We start from the raw sequence: 16,236 nt of genomic DNA on the forward strand, positions 1-16,236 counted from the left end.
GGAGAAAGCAGTATTATGGATAGGTGTTGAATTGTATTTAAAAATGTCTTGATTGATCTGTAAATTTACAAAAACACAGCTTTTCATTTCTCAAGATGTTAATTGATAGACTGGAGATAAGTAGATTACTTGTGGACTATTGTGATGTTTTTATCAGCTGTTTGGATTTTCATCCTGACGGCACCCATTCACTGCAGAGTATCCATTGGTGAGCAAGCGATGCTCGCATTGCTTAGTAAACGATGTAGTAGTAATTCAGGATGTTTCAGTCTCCCAGGCATCTGTTGGATTTTATTTTCCTCTGAATATCTTAGTAGCAAGTCTTTGAAACATTCAAGTGACTTAATGCTCTCAAACATCTTTTGTCACCACTTCTGAGAAGATGAAAAAAGACACCCGCTTGCATCATGAATTTTATTCATTGTGTTTTCACAACAGCAGTAAAACCTTGGGGGCCGGCCCCTCTCAATAATATCCGCACAAGTGAATAGCAGTCACAGGGTCTGACCGATGTCAAGAGAGTTTATGAAAATAAAAAAAGAAGACTTGAGCTCATTATGCCTCTTGTTCCTTTGCCCTAGGACAGCAGAAAAAGAACCTATTTGCTGCTGTGGAAAGATCAGCAAACATAATTCATGAAAAAATTGGATTTTTTTTGTCCATGGAATGAGGCTCATGAACACAACTGTGCGTGCAAACAAACACACACACAAGACATACACAACCACACACTACCATACACGTATCGATGTAGTGCATGTGTGCACCATATACTGCAGCAATCTACAAGATATGCACGTAAATAAAATTCTGTTTCATTTACACATTAATCTGTCACAGTTCTCCAGACAAGACACAATGACCTCAACACTAAGCCTGCAGGAAATCACAGTGGGGGCGCAATGGATTTCATTTATAATTCATACTGGGCGCACAGCATTATATTCTCCACAGCAGAGGCTTATAGAACCAACCTAAAGCCAAATCTGATATATTTCATTAAACCTTATATATGGCTCATTAATTATCCTTCTGTTAAGCTCACTGATACAGTATATATCTCTTTTCAGGAATCCTACGAGGCCAAAAAATGTCATGGGTGCCAAAGAAATTTGACAATTTATAGTTAAAGGTTTAAAGGGATAGTTCACACAGACATAGGGTGGCCATATGTGCTGTTTATACGGGACATGTCCTGGCCAGGATTTTTATATTGCCTAAAACATCCAAAGTAGTTTGACCAATAACATGCAGGTATTGTATATAATCAACAAATCGTGGCGCGTGAGAAGGTGAGATCTACAGAGAACGATTACAGCGATGCAAATAAGCGCACGTGTTTGTTTGTTCGCTGCGCACCGATCATTGAATAACAGCAAAGTAACGCGACAGCGAGTCGAAAGCATAAGGAGCCGTCTGCTCTGCACTCTGTAGCTCTCGTGAATGTCATGCAACGATCGATCTACAAAGTGCAAACAGCCAAAACCTGGATATTTTAGGCAATATAGAAATCCTTGCAAGGACGCGTCCCGTAAAAATGGCCCGTATTGTCACCCTACATAAATACTATAATAGTATATAAATCCAACTAAAATAACTCTGTAAATGATGACAGAATTTTCAATTTCAGATGAACTATCTCTTTAAGTGTGTGTGTGTTTTCTAGCATTAAAAACTTTCTTCCACCCCAGCTTAGTTGATTCATCCAAAAACTGTAAACAGTATGGCTATGGCACTATTAAACACCCCAACCAGTCCAGCATAGCAACACTGACTGAACCAGTGATGTAATTTTGGGGGTGTTACTATCATTTTTTTCAGGCCAATGACAGATGGGGGAGTGTTTGTTTAAAGTTACACACTCAGCTCTATGTAAACCTACTCAATGCTATTAAATTATGGACCAAACTCAAACAGTGAGAAATTTGATGCTGAATGATGCTAACCGATTGATCCTTTGCGTCTAGTTGAATAACTCAGCAGAAACAGCCCCCTGGTGGGATTCCTGTCACTAGCACTACAGTGACATTGTCTGAATTTGCAGCAGTTTGGCAATGTGCAAAAGAGTATTACACCAGTGCTTAATCCAGACACGTCTGGAGCATGCTGGCGGCATGCTAATCAGCTCTGGGAGGATTAGCATCAGGCTAGCACCATTCCGCAAGGCAAGTCTTGTCTAGTCCAGCTGAAAGCTTTAGTTCCATTCTGAAGGAATCTAGTGGGATGGGGACAGGCACAATTCGTTTGACTTTGATGTATGCTAAGTCTGTTTGCCATGTCATATTTTCTTGATCTTAAAGGTTTTTAAAAAATGTGTTTGTTATTCTACTACTCCACAACGTAGTATTACATTCTGCTTCCATCAGGGTTGTTATATCATAGATATGTTGAACTTAATATTTAGTTTTGTGGTATATAAATATGACTTTTTCAATACTTAATTCTTGAATAATAACATTGTCCTCAACCTTATCCTCAATGTTCACAATGTTTTTAATGATGTTAAATCAAGATAAATTTACTTGAGAAGCAAAATTACTTATATGTCTTGTTTTAGTATTGTCTTGTTTTCTGAAAGAATTAAGCAAGTTGATACAAAAATATTAATTCGAAGGTTACCCCATTTGTTCGTATTTTGTGTTTTAATTTTTTTTCTTTTTTTCATATAACAAGTCTTTATACTTACGTCAGTTTGCTTGTCAAAGTAAATGTATCTTGTTTTAAGAATGTTAAGATGTTTTACCAAAAAAGACAAAAATCATTTTTGCAGTGTCTATGGTTACAGACCACTAATAGGTTACATTTAGCCTAGAATTTATGATATCAGCTTTGTTAATGGTCTAAATTGTCCATACAAAGTAAAAAAAAAGTCACTGTGTAGTCATAAAATGTTGTTATTGTGGTTGACATGTCATAATCATCTACGGTACGTCGGATTAGTTCATAAGCAATTACATCTGTTGTTTATTAGGCCTCTTGTTGACTTGTAGTTGAAGTATGTAATTAAGCACTCAAGTTTCCTCCCAAAGGAGGGAGGAGAACTTATTTTGCCTCTGACTAGAGATGTTTTTGAGTCTCAAGTTCAAGTCTGCAATTGTCAAATTGCTTCCTTTTACAGACTGATCCACATACCGCCGTTAAAACATGACGATCTCGAAGCACACCAGCACATATGGCATTATTTCTGACCTCAATATGTGAGGAAAAAATGTATCAAAATATCTCCTGGGCATCATAGCTTGTAGCACTGAATCTTGATCGAGACAGACAGTCCTGTACTCTAGTTCTGGACCTATCATCTTGGGAGATACTCCTTTGGCAAGCCAGAATGGTTGCTGGCTCTGAGGGCCTGGTCCACAGTGCTGATGTATCCATCAATCAGCCGTTTCATATCTGGGGTGAAGGGGTCAAAGGTGGGCCGTCGCACACCTGAGCGCTTGAAGTGGCCATCCTTGTTGCACTCAGCACAGAGGAGCCGCTCTTCACTGACACTGGTATTGAGGAAGGTAGTGATGGATCGTAATGTGGGCACCAGTGACTCCTGCAACTCCTCATAGTGCACCACCAGAAGTTTCTTTCCATAACGCAGCCAGTCCAAAACGTGAGAAGCCCACCAGGAGGCATAACTACCCACAAATTCGGGCCACTCTAGAGGGAGGAGAAGTATAAAAGTATTTTAGGAAAAACGATGCATTAAGAGCCCAGGAGGAGGACTTCAGATCAGGAAGATCAGGGTAAATGGAACTTTTTTTTGTCCTCTGGGAAACATGTAAGTAGCCTCTGAAGGGCAGTACTAAATGAAAAAAATATAACATTTAGGCAAAATAAGAAAACATTTGAGCCTTCTGTAATAGTTGTATATGAGTCCCTCAGTTGTCTTCATGTACAGTCATTGTTGGAAAGGTTTAAAATACACAAAAATGCTGGGAAACCAAAGAATTTATGGGACCTGAAGGATTTTTCTGAAGAACAGCAGGCAGTTTAACTGTTCAGGACTAACAAGGGACTCACGAACAACTGTCACTAAACAAAAAACACAGCTGTGGATCATTCAGGTAACAACACAGTATGTAAACTTTTGAACGGGGTCATTTTTATAAATTCAATTATTATTTTCTCATGTGGACTGTGTCATGAAGGCCCTACACTGTATGTAAACAACTTTTATGTGAAATATCTTATTCAGGTCAGTCCTAAATTAACAACAACGTGAATTTTGTATGATCCCTCTTATTTTGGTAAAATAATTAACATTTAGCAGATTCTGCTAGGTGTATGTAAACTTTTGACTTCAACTGTATGAACATATGACATTCAACTGTAACATAAAAAAAATTCCAATATTGTGCGATAACCACTATGGTAGTGAAAGTAATTTCTCAGAGATTACAAAATTAATTGCACAAGCTTTTGAATGTTAATTAACTGGAAATAAATACTAACTAAAAATGAACTAAAACTAAAACTGAAAAATTAATAATTTAATTAAACCTAAATAGTAATGTTTAAAAAGAACAAAAAATAATGACAAAATTACCAAATTTACTAAAATAACTAAATTAATAATTTTTTATAAAAACTATACTAAAATAACACTAACATAAAGTGTCAGAGAAGAGCTTTACATATACTGTACTCGTAATACCTTTGCTCTTCCAGTGCTGATCAGAAGCGTAACCAAGATGCCCGGCGCACTTGCGGTTGAACTCAGCCATGAGTGAGCGGTAGGGGTTTCTTATCAACAGTATTGCTGAGTCATACATCTCTATATCCCGCTGGCCGCTCTCATGTGTCTTCACACAGATGGTTCTTCCACTCTTCCAGTAATCTTTCTCACCCTTGAAACCTGCACAGTTGGGAGGAGAAAAGGATTAGAATAAACATTCAACTGCATGTGGCAACCGCCCAGTGCCGCCTCTGAATTCAAACACATACGTTCCAAAAACTGCATCAAAAATGGTGTTAGTCCAGGCATGGGCTCCACGGCCCCCCTCAGGCAAATGTGTCAGGTTCTGTGATGGATTTGAAAAGGCACTCTGACTTTCAAGGCAGGTCAAGTTCTTTAATGATAGACAAAAAAAAAAAAAAAAAATCCTCAATAAAGTTTGGCATTTGAAAGAAAAGAGAAGGTCAGCTGTGCCCAAATGCACATTATCAAGTGATCTCAAAATCTGCATGGTAGGAGCTGAAGAAAAAGAAGAAAAATTTTGAGAAAATGCTTTGCTGTTTTTAATAAATCGTTCCAAAAGACTCACAAACTCTGGAGTTTCTGTTTAAATCAGTCCAAACTTCTTTAAAAAAGTTATATATACAGTATGTATATATAATGACATGATGTTATCATGGCAGATTAAACTTTGGTTAAATTCCCACTTTCCATTAGAGACATCAGCCTGTTAATATGCAAAAAGATAGCAATAATGATAAATTCATACCATCCAATTTCTGTGCAATAATATTTTTCAGAGTGGTTTGATTTGTGTCTGTCAAAGACAAGCAAGCTTTTAAAATGGTACGATTTATGATCACTGGAAGAGAGGTGCTACTGTTACCTCTATTGTAGAGGGTGCCATCAAAGTAGTAACTGCCTGTGTAGTAGCCTGTGGCGAGCTCGATCAGGTGCCTCACCCAGGTGTTCCCCGCACCAGGAAAACTGGACAGAGCCACCAGTGAGCTGGACTTCTCAGGTAGAAACTTCTTCTCTGTGCATCTGGAATCTGGACAATAAGAAATTTCCATCATTATTTGTTTGTTATATTATGTAAGGTAAGATATAACATTATGTTATTTTATTTTCAGGGAGGCTTTTATTTTGCATGTTTATTAAAAAGAAATCACATAAAATAATGACTCAAAGGGTTATCTAATAAAAATATAGAAATTGTCTAAATCCTTAGAAATAAATTTAAGAACTACATAATATTTTTTTTTTTTTTTTTTTTTTTTGAGTGTTGTTTTTTGATTTATTGAATGATTGATTTTTGGTTGTGTGTAGCACCTACAGCTCTGCATAGTCTTTCAAAGCATCCCATTGTTAGGTGAGAATGGCTGAAGTTTATTTTTAACATCAGTTGTTAACAATTTTCTTTCTTGTGTCAACATCTCCTATTGCAACAGGAAGGCGGGGGAATGACAGCTTGATAAAACCAATTAGCATAAAACCATGCTAGTTGATGGCAGGTGGTATTTGAGAAAACATTTGATAAATTTGGTTCATTAAATGATGACTGTTTATGTGTATTAAGATTGGTTCTTAAACGGGGTAACTGTTCCTTCAATTACAATACATTTAAGTCAGTAACATTTTTTTGGAAAGAAAAACAGTTGGTGGTTCCCATTGACTTCCATTGTATTTTTTTTTTCCCTACTATGGAAGTCAATGGCAACCATCAACTGTTTGGTTACCAGCATTCTTCAAAATATCTTCTTTTGTGTTCAACATAAGAAAGCAACTCATACAGGTTTGGAACAAAATGAGGGTGAGTAAATTACAGAATTTTCATTTTTGGGTGAACTATCCCTTTAAAACTGTTTTTAATATTTATAATAATAAGGCATATTTCTTGAGCACCAAATTAGCATATTAGAATGATTTCTGAAGGATCATGTGATATTGAAGATATTGAGTAATGGTTGCTAAAAATGTACACAAATATCTCCAACAGACACAAGCTGTTGGAGATATTTACTTTCAGTCTTGCTTATTATTTTTCATGCAGTCTCAGATATATGGGTACTTTATAGATATGCGGGTACCCTTAGGCTATTATTTGCTGTTGGAAAGTTTAACATTACCAGGCATACCTAAAAAGGTATTATTCACTTTTACATTCTTTCATAACTTCTAAAGAAAAATCTTGGAATTGAATGTGCAGGCCCCCTGTTTAATTCTAGCATACATCTTGAGGCTGAGCTCTATGTGAGAAAAATAAACTGCCCGTGTGGGGAAATGTGAACACAGAGGTAATTATTAAGATCAGTGAGGTTTCCACAGAGTCTTACCTTGAACAGGTGTCTGATAAACCTGGAGGAAGAGCTGACGAGAACCCTGGGTAAGCAGACTGCTGTTTTCAACAGCACAGAGCTCCTCTTTTACCGGCTCGTGAAGAGTGAAGCGAGGAGTGGCATAGCCACAGAAACAGTCAGGCTTCCTGACCAGAGCCAGAGGAAACTCCTGATAAGAGACCGTAAATATGTGTATGAATGACACCAAGAGCCGACCTCTACATCTCTCAATCCATACGTCAAATGACAACTATTTTGAGTTATCATTATCTGAAAACGTTCTCAAGCAGTGCAATTAGCTTCTCAGCCAAAAAATGAGGATGAATCAATTGACCATGTTGCAAGAGCGCAACAAAGCATGACCATCTAATAAATGCTGCGTAGAAGATTGATTACAGAGCAAATTTGTGCTCTCTGGGGACACATTAAAGTTTAAACAAGCAGATTGTGTTCAGAAGAGTGGGAAAATATATCAGGACTACAGCAGACCATATCCAATCCACATGAATCTAGTGTTGATACAGTCAGGATTGGAAAGTCAGACCTGATACATGCAGGTCTGGATGCACCACTGGGAGGTGAGGTTGGGCTGGATGGCATGAGCCAGGGAAGCTGCTGTTGTGTTGTCAGGTTTTTTGAAGCAGCCCCGGTAGCGCACGTTCCTGTCTGAAGGCAGAGGAGAATGGAGAACATTACTGATTGACAGGAGAAAAATAGTGTAGGAACAAGATTTTGTGCCAACACTCAGTTCATTGCTCTAAGGTTTGGAATGCTGCAGTGAATGTGTAATTAAGTATAAGAAGAAGAAGAAAAAACTCATAGACCTTCAAAGAAATATCAAACAGTTCAAGGAATCAGGCTGTATGGGTAATGAGTGAACTGCAAAGGAGCCACGTTTCACAGAAATAGGAAACTGCACTATCTAATATGAATAATTTTATAATTTTTTTCGTAGACCTTCAATTTGCTTTGGTTTTTTGTTTATTCCTTTTCATTTTGAGGGATGGATGTTTGTTTTTTTTGGTGGTTTTTTTTGTATGTAAGGGAATGAATTTGTTTGATGTTTTTTTTTGATTTGACTTTTTTTTTGAGTTCCCATGATAGCAGATGTACACAAATGTTAATATTAATAATATTATGTTTAGTTGGTATACTGTACACTACCATTCAAAAGTTTTTTGGATTATTTTAAAATAAGTCTTTTACACTCACCAAGGCTTCATTTATTTGATCAGAAAACAGTAATACTGTGAAATATTATTACAATTTAAATATAAATGTTTTCTATTTGAATACATTTTAAAATGCAGTTTATTCCTGTGATGGCAAAGCTGAATTTTCAGCTGCCATTCAGAAATCATTCGAATTTTCTGCTCAAGGAACATTTCTTATAATCAATGTTGAAAACAGATGCGCTGCTTAATATTTTTGTGGAAATCGTGATACTTTTTTTTCAGGATTCTCTGATGAATGATTAGAAAGTTCAGAAGGAAAGCATTTATTTGAAATGTTATCTTCATATTTTCCAAGTGTTATGTCTATATGTTATTCATTTTTATTTCAGTTTTAATTTTAGTACATTAAGTTTTGTTTCAGTTAACATTTATTTTATATAAAAAAAAAAAGATTTTAGTTACAGTTTTAGTTAACTAGAAGAACCCTGCCTAAATCAAACAATACCTTCCTGCATCATTAACGACAATAAATGTCTATATTGTATATAAATGTTTCCACAGCTTATATCCAACTAGAATTGATTCGACATAACTGAGCCTACAGCAAACAAGCCCCAAAACAGTTTCCCGTCATGGACAAACACCGTATGTTAGTGGATACTGTGATTTAAGAAGTTTGTATCTGCATTAGCGAGTGTGCTCAGGGCCTTCATGACACTTTGGCACCTCTGCAGGGTAAACAAGCACTCTGTAACCGAAACCCCGGGGCTTTTGTTTGCCTCTCCAAATAAATGAAGAGGCCCTGCAGACCGCCGTTTGCTTTTGAAGCAATCACATGATTCTTTGTGAGGGTCATAAATGAGACACAGCTGCATGAAAACATCAAACAAAGCACTATTAAAACAGAGTGCAGAGGAGCACCACAGGCCTCAGGTGAGCCTCTGAACTTCTTACTAAGACCGGAGCTAGACTGTTCAACTATAACAAAACAAGTCAGACCACGGTCACCGACACAGGTGTGGAAAAGCGATTCTTGCAGAATATTGTGCAAATAATATTTTCATACAAAAATAAGCTATGTATTATAGGCTGTAGACCTCTCTTAGATTTGTAGTCAATAATTACAAAATGTATTTATTCTTCAATTCTTTAATAATTTGGGGGAGTATGTATCTAAAATTATATATAAAAATACGAAGAATAAAAAAAGGTCATTGAAATATTTTAAATTGCAGTAATATTTTACAATATTACAGTTTTCACTGTATTCACTGAGCATAAGAGACTTTCAAAATATATTTTCCTACCCCAAACTTTTGAACAGTAATGTACATTCAATCTGTTTTTATTTAAATACATGGAGTCTGAGTAGATACTTTTATAAAATAAAGCTCAGTAAGCATTTTAAAGATTCTGTTTTCCCAATTCAGCCATACAATTTAAATTTTAGAAAAGGTAAAATTATCGGACTCCTTTTTTTTCTCAGGCTGAGGGGGAACTTTACTGTGTCACAACTCATTAAAGAGTGTCACTGAAAAAATGTAAAGCATTACAATTGCTCCCGGTGTCCCCTTCACATTTACAATTTTTAGCATATGTTAGCATAGCAATTAAAACAATCATTTACAGAACTCTTTATGGCTTTTCTGTTGCATTACATGAACATCTTAAAAACACCAGCCCAAACAATGCAAAAATCCCTCTTAACAAGACATTATTATCTGGTACAATGGATAGCATTTTCAATTTAGGCCACAAAACATATGGTCAGTGCTTAATAGCTGTGTCTGTGAGTGTTGTGCTGGGCCGAATCCAGTTGGCCTGAAACTGCAGAGGGACATTGGGTCAGAACACAAAGGTCCAACAGCATGTGGAAGAGACTGATGAAGAGACCCGTTTCAAACATATGGCCACATCAAAGCTCCACTGCCAGACAGTGGATTACCTGCAGAAGCAGCGCTGCTTTTATCCAGTATAAAAGTATTACAAACAAATGTTGTTGTTTTTTCATTCATGAAGATTTTTTTATTTAGTTTTATTTTAATTTTTACATTTATTTTATTTTATTTTACTTGCTTTGTTTTTGATTGCAAAGACCCAGAAATCAAGATTTTGAACTGTATTTAGATATTTCCCACATTTTGTAATAGAGCTGCAAAAACTGCATATAATGCTTTCATATTTACATTCATTCATCTGGTAGATGCTTATTTATAAAAAAGCATTACAAACACTTTTTTTATTAATTCATGGATAACTATTTTAACATTTATTTTATTATTATTATTTTATGGCTAGAAAATGACAGAAACCAGGATTTTATTTTATTTGATTACTTTTTTTATTTAATTATTTTACTTTATTTTATTTCTAGAAAATTACAAAGTCGCAGAAATCAAGATTGTAAACTATATATGTCCTAAATTTTGTAACAGGGCTGCAAAAAGTGCAGATCAGTGCATTCATATTCACTTTTATTTGTTTGGTAGACGCTTTTATCCAAAGCATAATTTAAAAGTTTTACTCTTATTCATGAAGAACAATTTTAATATTTTATTGCTTTATTTTATTGCTAGAAACTTACAGAAACCAGGATTTTATTCAGCATTTAAATGTATCAATAATTTTCCTTTTTAAAAGGCAAAAAAAATCCTGATATATGCGTTCTTATTTTCATTTATTCATTTGACATTCGCTTTCATCCAAAGAAATAAGGTTTCACACTTCTTTAATCTTTTTTTATTTCTTGACCTTCATTGTCAGCATTGTGCTCTACTAGTTAAGCTGCGTTTTTGTGCATGTTAACTGCAGAGGTGAGTTACTGCTTATCTGTGCCAGAAAGCATTATATTAGTTTTTAAGACTTGCATATGCATTTTTGCATGTTTATATGACTAATATTTATTATCTTTCAGAATGCTGTTTTGTATGCTTCCCAATGCATTACTAATGCCATGTGTGAATTGGTAAGAAGTTCTGCCCTGCAAAAAGGTAAACTTATTTCAACTCATTTCACTCACATCTCCGCTGGCCAGGAAGAACCTCCTCCACCTTGTAAATGGACAGACGGGACACACCTCCACAGATGGCGCCCTTCTCGCCTTTGCAGTCCAAGTTACACTCCTCCTCTTTCATCCTAGCGCTTGTGATGCGGTTTCCACAGTAACACTCAGACCCATATTCAAGGCCAGCGAACTGGTACCCACTGTGTGAAACAGAACATTCAAAATCTAATTATACTCACAAAATACCGGCCAGCGCGGATGAATAACATGAATATTTATAGCAATAACTCTTTAATTTCTTAATACAAAACAATACTACATTTGTCATTATTAAAGAAATATTCATGCAAATGTTAACTGTTTTCAAATGATGTAATGGTTTCTTTTTATAGTTTTCTAACAATTTAATAGGTGTAATATAATAACAGAGTATTGACTTGTATTTAAAGGCATGCAATTTTGTCTAAAAAAAGAAACAAACTATAAGCCATTCCTAGGTTTATTTTTTTCTCGTTTCAGAATCCCAACCACCTTGACTAAGCAACACTGACTCAACCAATGGCATCAGCTGTGGGTGGGGCTATCTGTTTGGACAGCCAATGGTAAACCATGTAAATGTTTAGTAAACCATTTCGAAAAAGTCAATATTTTGGCAACATCAAAGCTCCATGGCCAGACTATGAAAAAAAGTCTGTCCCCTGTTGTCCACCGACATATTTGATTAAAACTATTTTGGACTGTCACTTGTAAATGGTGCTTATTTCTGTATATATGGGAGAACTTGAGGTTAAAAAAATCTTGATTAATTTGTTTATACAATTATCGTTTCACAAGACATTACCTCATGGACTCGAGTCATGGGGATTACTAATGTTTAATCAGATATTTGAAGTCTCATTCTGACGGCACCCATTCACTATAGAGGATGCATTGGTGAGCAAGCAATGCTAAGTTTCTCTAAATCTGTTCTAATGAAAAAACAACTCAGCTGCATCTGGGATTCAGTAAATTTTCAGCAGATTTTCATTTTTGGGTAAACTGCATGTCAGTGCATTCTTTGGTTCACCCAGAAAAGCCCTTATACTTTTTTACACTCTTTAAAAGACAGACCCAGTAGGGATACTGCTAAAGTCAACCAGCATCTCCCTGTTCATATCTGGTTGTGAGCTCAAGGGGTTAACAGCTGGTGATTGGCCCACTTGCTGAGCCAAACATCTGTCTCACCATTTCCACACCCTGCGGTGCTAGCCTAAGCCACTTTGTAGTGGCAGCCGTTCTCAGGGTGCCATTGCGAACCACCTGGCCAGCTGTCTCACAGTAACGAGCCTGTCCAGGAAGGTCCTGCATTCCTCTCCATCTCATCTTTTCCAATAAATTGGGACCTGTACAGACTTTTGGTTCTGTGAGACTGACAGCAAACTGGTTAACAGTTAATCACAGTCATCTTCCTCCATCTCAAAGCTTTTGTCCTCTGGGCCTCTTGACTTTTTTTGAGATTGCAAAAAGGCGCAGCACGATTCCATTCAAGCATGTTGGTGTAGGGCTCAACAGGTATTAGCTTCAGCCCCTCTGCAAATTGTTTCTCTGATCCTCTGCTTGAAACGTGGCATTGGCACTGCCATGGCAACCCAGCCAGGGACATTCCCACTGTTAATCTGCGCTCTGAATTAATCGCTCAGTCTGAGCAGACATGTATCTGCAGACACAGAACAGGAGAAGATTTTCTCCCTGTCACCTATCTGTAGATGATAACACTGGGCTGGGATGTCAGATCCTTAGTATTAAGGAACACGTTTTCTTAGATATAAATATGTTCCATAAATGTGGGGTTCTGTTACTTATTTTTTATCAGCATTAGAGGTTGATCCCATATTTTTGAGGTGTTTACCTTTATATATTTGATAAACTATACTACTGATCAACTACATGTTTTATAAACTATACTAATCCTAAAAATACATTTTTTTTTTATTGAAAACTGATTTGACAAATCAAAAGTGGCAGTAAAGACTTGTATGTCAAAAAACTTAAAAACTTTCTGTTTATCACAAACATTAAGCAGCATAACTGTTTTCAGCATTGACCATAATGATAAATGTTTCTAGACCAGAAAATCTTCATATTCGAATGGTTTCTGAGGGATCATGTGATATTGAAAATTGGAGAAATGGATGCTGAAAATTTTGCTTTGCCATCACAGAAATAAATAACATTTCAAAAAATTATCAAATAGAAAACAGATTTTTAAAATTGTAATAAAATTACATATAATATTACTGATTTTACTGTATTTTTATACAAATAAATGCACCCTTAGTAAGCATAAGAGATTTCTTTAAAAAAAAAATATATATATTACTGACCCTGAAGTCTTAAATGGTATCTAATATAAAATTAACCTAGCATGAAAAGTAGCTTGTCAGATGTCTATATGCCACTTAAAATGGTATTTCTGGTCTTTGGTCTTGAGGTTTATTCAGGCTTTGCAACTCTGTTATCCATTCTGAATATTTTCTTTTTCCTTTTCTGTTTAATTTGATTATTATCAGTGTTTTCTAAATTACAAAATTACATAATTTTGTCAATAAGTATTTAATTTAACAAATTGTAACAGAATGACAAAAGTCTGAATGGCAAAATGTAATTTTAAATATTAAATGATATACTTATTCTGCCGATCAATATTATCAAAACATTTTCTTTGCCTGGTTGCACTGGTCATTTGAAATAAATGAAAAAAATATTTTTTAAGTTTGTTTGTTTGATCTTTGTACAGTTTATACAGAAAATCTCTCTAGCTCTAAAGCAAGAACATAATATTACCTTAAAGTTGTCAACCCTGTTAATTATATGATTTTCTTCTTCATAGGAAGTGACTATGTCAGCATGAACAAAAGATCATCTTTAGCACATGTTAGGTTTCATGTTTTCTAATGGACTATTTAGATTCCCCCTGAACATTGCAAATGTCATCCAAGTAATTAAATAAGCTCTGAAATGTTGGGGGTAATTACAGGAGGTCAGTCCGCCTCACACTTGTTCTCTGGTGGTCAATTATCCACCGGCCTAAGAACTTGAAAAAGTGTATACTCCATCATGGCAGATAGATGTTTCTCCTCCAGCATTAGCGGAGTCCAGGTCCAAAACTGCGCTCCATTAATTGGGCCTGATCCAGTTCCCAGCATGAGCTCAGCCAGCTGGCACAGGGATGCACACTGCATGTTCTTTTCCCTAAACACTGTTTCATTATTTCTTGATTTAAGATGAGCACAGAGGAGCCTCCAGGCAACAGATGTCCATCTGCTTTTGGTGGCTCCGTGATTAAAACAAAAGCTGTGAGTATTTGAGTATACTGTGGATTCATCACATACCTTTCCGTGCAGGTGTCCTGACACAAGGTGCTGGTCATTTTCCGGAAGTCATAAAACACCATCCCTTTGAGCGCCCGGTCTTTGGCGTCATCTAGAAAGCAGCCAATGTACGTGCCTGAGTGGAGAATAACAATCGCATCAGAAATTCAGAACGTGACCTTTTTCTGCACAAACAGATGGGAAGATTCCGCAGCACAGCTTGGAATCCAGATAATTGAGAAAATAAACCAATCATCATAAACAACCAATTAGTCATTCTGAAAAGCACACAGCTCATTTAGCACCGAGTTTCACCTTTGTGTCGGATTTTTCTTTTCGGAAGAACTTTCTCCACTCTGGATGCTTCCTGTTCGGACATGAGGCTGTGGAACCAGCGACGTCTCAGATACCGGATCTCCTGGTTTCGTGAGATCAGCCATTGTGGTCCAGCGTTGTCTTCGGATAAAACGTTTTGGGATCCCACCTCCGTTCCGGAGAGCCGAGCTCCCATTATTCCATAACTTGTCCGGAGGGCAGGTGCCTCCAGAGCCCTGGGAGGAGATGGCAAAGACGGCAATGGAAAGTAACTGCTCGTCCCACGCTGTGACACCACCAATCCATGTCTCTGCAGAAGGAGGACACTTCCAGCCATAATGTATGCAATACCGAGAAACAAGAAGAGCAGCTGAGTCCGTCGCAAGAAGCGCTGGAGCCTGTAGAAGGGCTTTGCCATGTTGCCCTCCTTCCAGGTAAGTGGTGAAAAATAGAGTATAGTATTTGATTTTGTGATTGTATTGTTCCAACAAAAAAAGGCAGAGACCTATTCCAGGTGCTTCATTCTCTAGCAAGCTCTACCAGTGATACCTTATTCACATTCTGTTTAAAAACTCTTTGAGCGCAAAATTCCTCCGGCAAAATGTCCCGCCGATTAAGTGAAAACTCAGCTGTGCTGTTACATCCCCTTGATGACAGAAGTTCTTGTGGCAGAATGTACTCGGAGCTCTTACGGCTCAAAGACTTCGGGGAACCTGATGGGAAAATAGAAAGCAGTTAGACGAAGCACATCTTTCACTTTTTTTATTCTCAGGGATAGACTGGAGTGCTAGAGACAAGAAAGAAATATAGAGAGTGTGTGTGGCAGTTATTCTGGTAGTATGTCTCCATTAAGAGGAGAGAGCAGGCCGTGCTGGCTGGAGAAGCATTACCTGTTTGTGCTCCTGTCTGACTTTATGAGTACACGGCAGATGTGAAAAGTCTAAGAGGGAACACTACAGATTCCTAATCGAGGTGCAGGCTATGGTAGGGCTCGGGGTCTGACAGTCCAAAAAGAAAGTGGAAACCAGTAGAGATTTTTAAAAGTCTGTGGGAAAATTGTTTCAGGGGAGCAGCATTTTGGCTACAAAAGCTTTTTTTTTTTTTTTTTTTTGGTAATACAATATTGAGCATTACTGTCAAAAGTTTGGGGTCACTTTTTTTTTTTGGACCAAAGGTTACAGTGATTACAATGTAAAAGATTTGTATTCATATAAAATATCTCTATTTCAAATAAATGCTGTTCTTTTAAATTTCTAATAAAACAAATTTATCATATTTTCCACAAAAAATATTAAGCAGCACAACTATTTTCAACACTGATAATAATCAGCATATATGAATGATTTCTGAAGGACACTGAAGACTGGAGTAATGACTGCTAAAAATT

The 16,236-nt window shown here is 36.6% G+C and overlaps 1 protein-coding gene across 1 annotated transcript; it reads right to left on the bottom strand.

Annotated features, from left to right (window-relative positions):
* Nucleotides 1-403: 403 nt before the first annotated feature.
* LOC109060403 (WSC domain-containing protein 1) lies at nt 404-15,301 on the bottom strand. The gene is made up of 8 exons (XM_019077572.2): nt 14,850-15,301; nt 14,556-14,670; nt 11,200-11,384; nt 7,550-7,671; nt 7,003-7,174; nt 5,553-5,717; nt 4,646-4,846; nt 404-3,648 (listed from the first exon to the last, which is right to left on the bottom strand). Exons 1-8 carry the CDS (start codon nt 15,265-15,267, stop codon nt 3,296-3,298), a joined length of 1,731 nt encoding a protein of 576 aa, XP_018933117.1. The 5' UTR covers nt 15,268-15,301; the 3' UTR covers nt 404-3,295.
* Nucleotides 15,302-16,236: the final 935 nt, after the last annotated feature.

This window comes from Cyprinus carpio, chromosome B15 (genome assembly GCF_018340385.1).
Source record: "Cyprinus carpio isolate SPL01 chromosome B15, ASM1834038v1, whole genome shotgun sequence".
Lineage (NCBI taxonomy): Eukaryota > Metazoa > Chordata > Actinopteri > Cypriniformes > Cyprinidae > Cyprinus > Cyprinus carpio.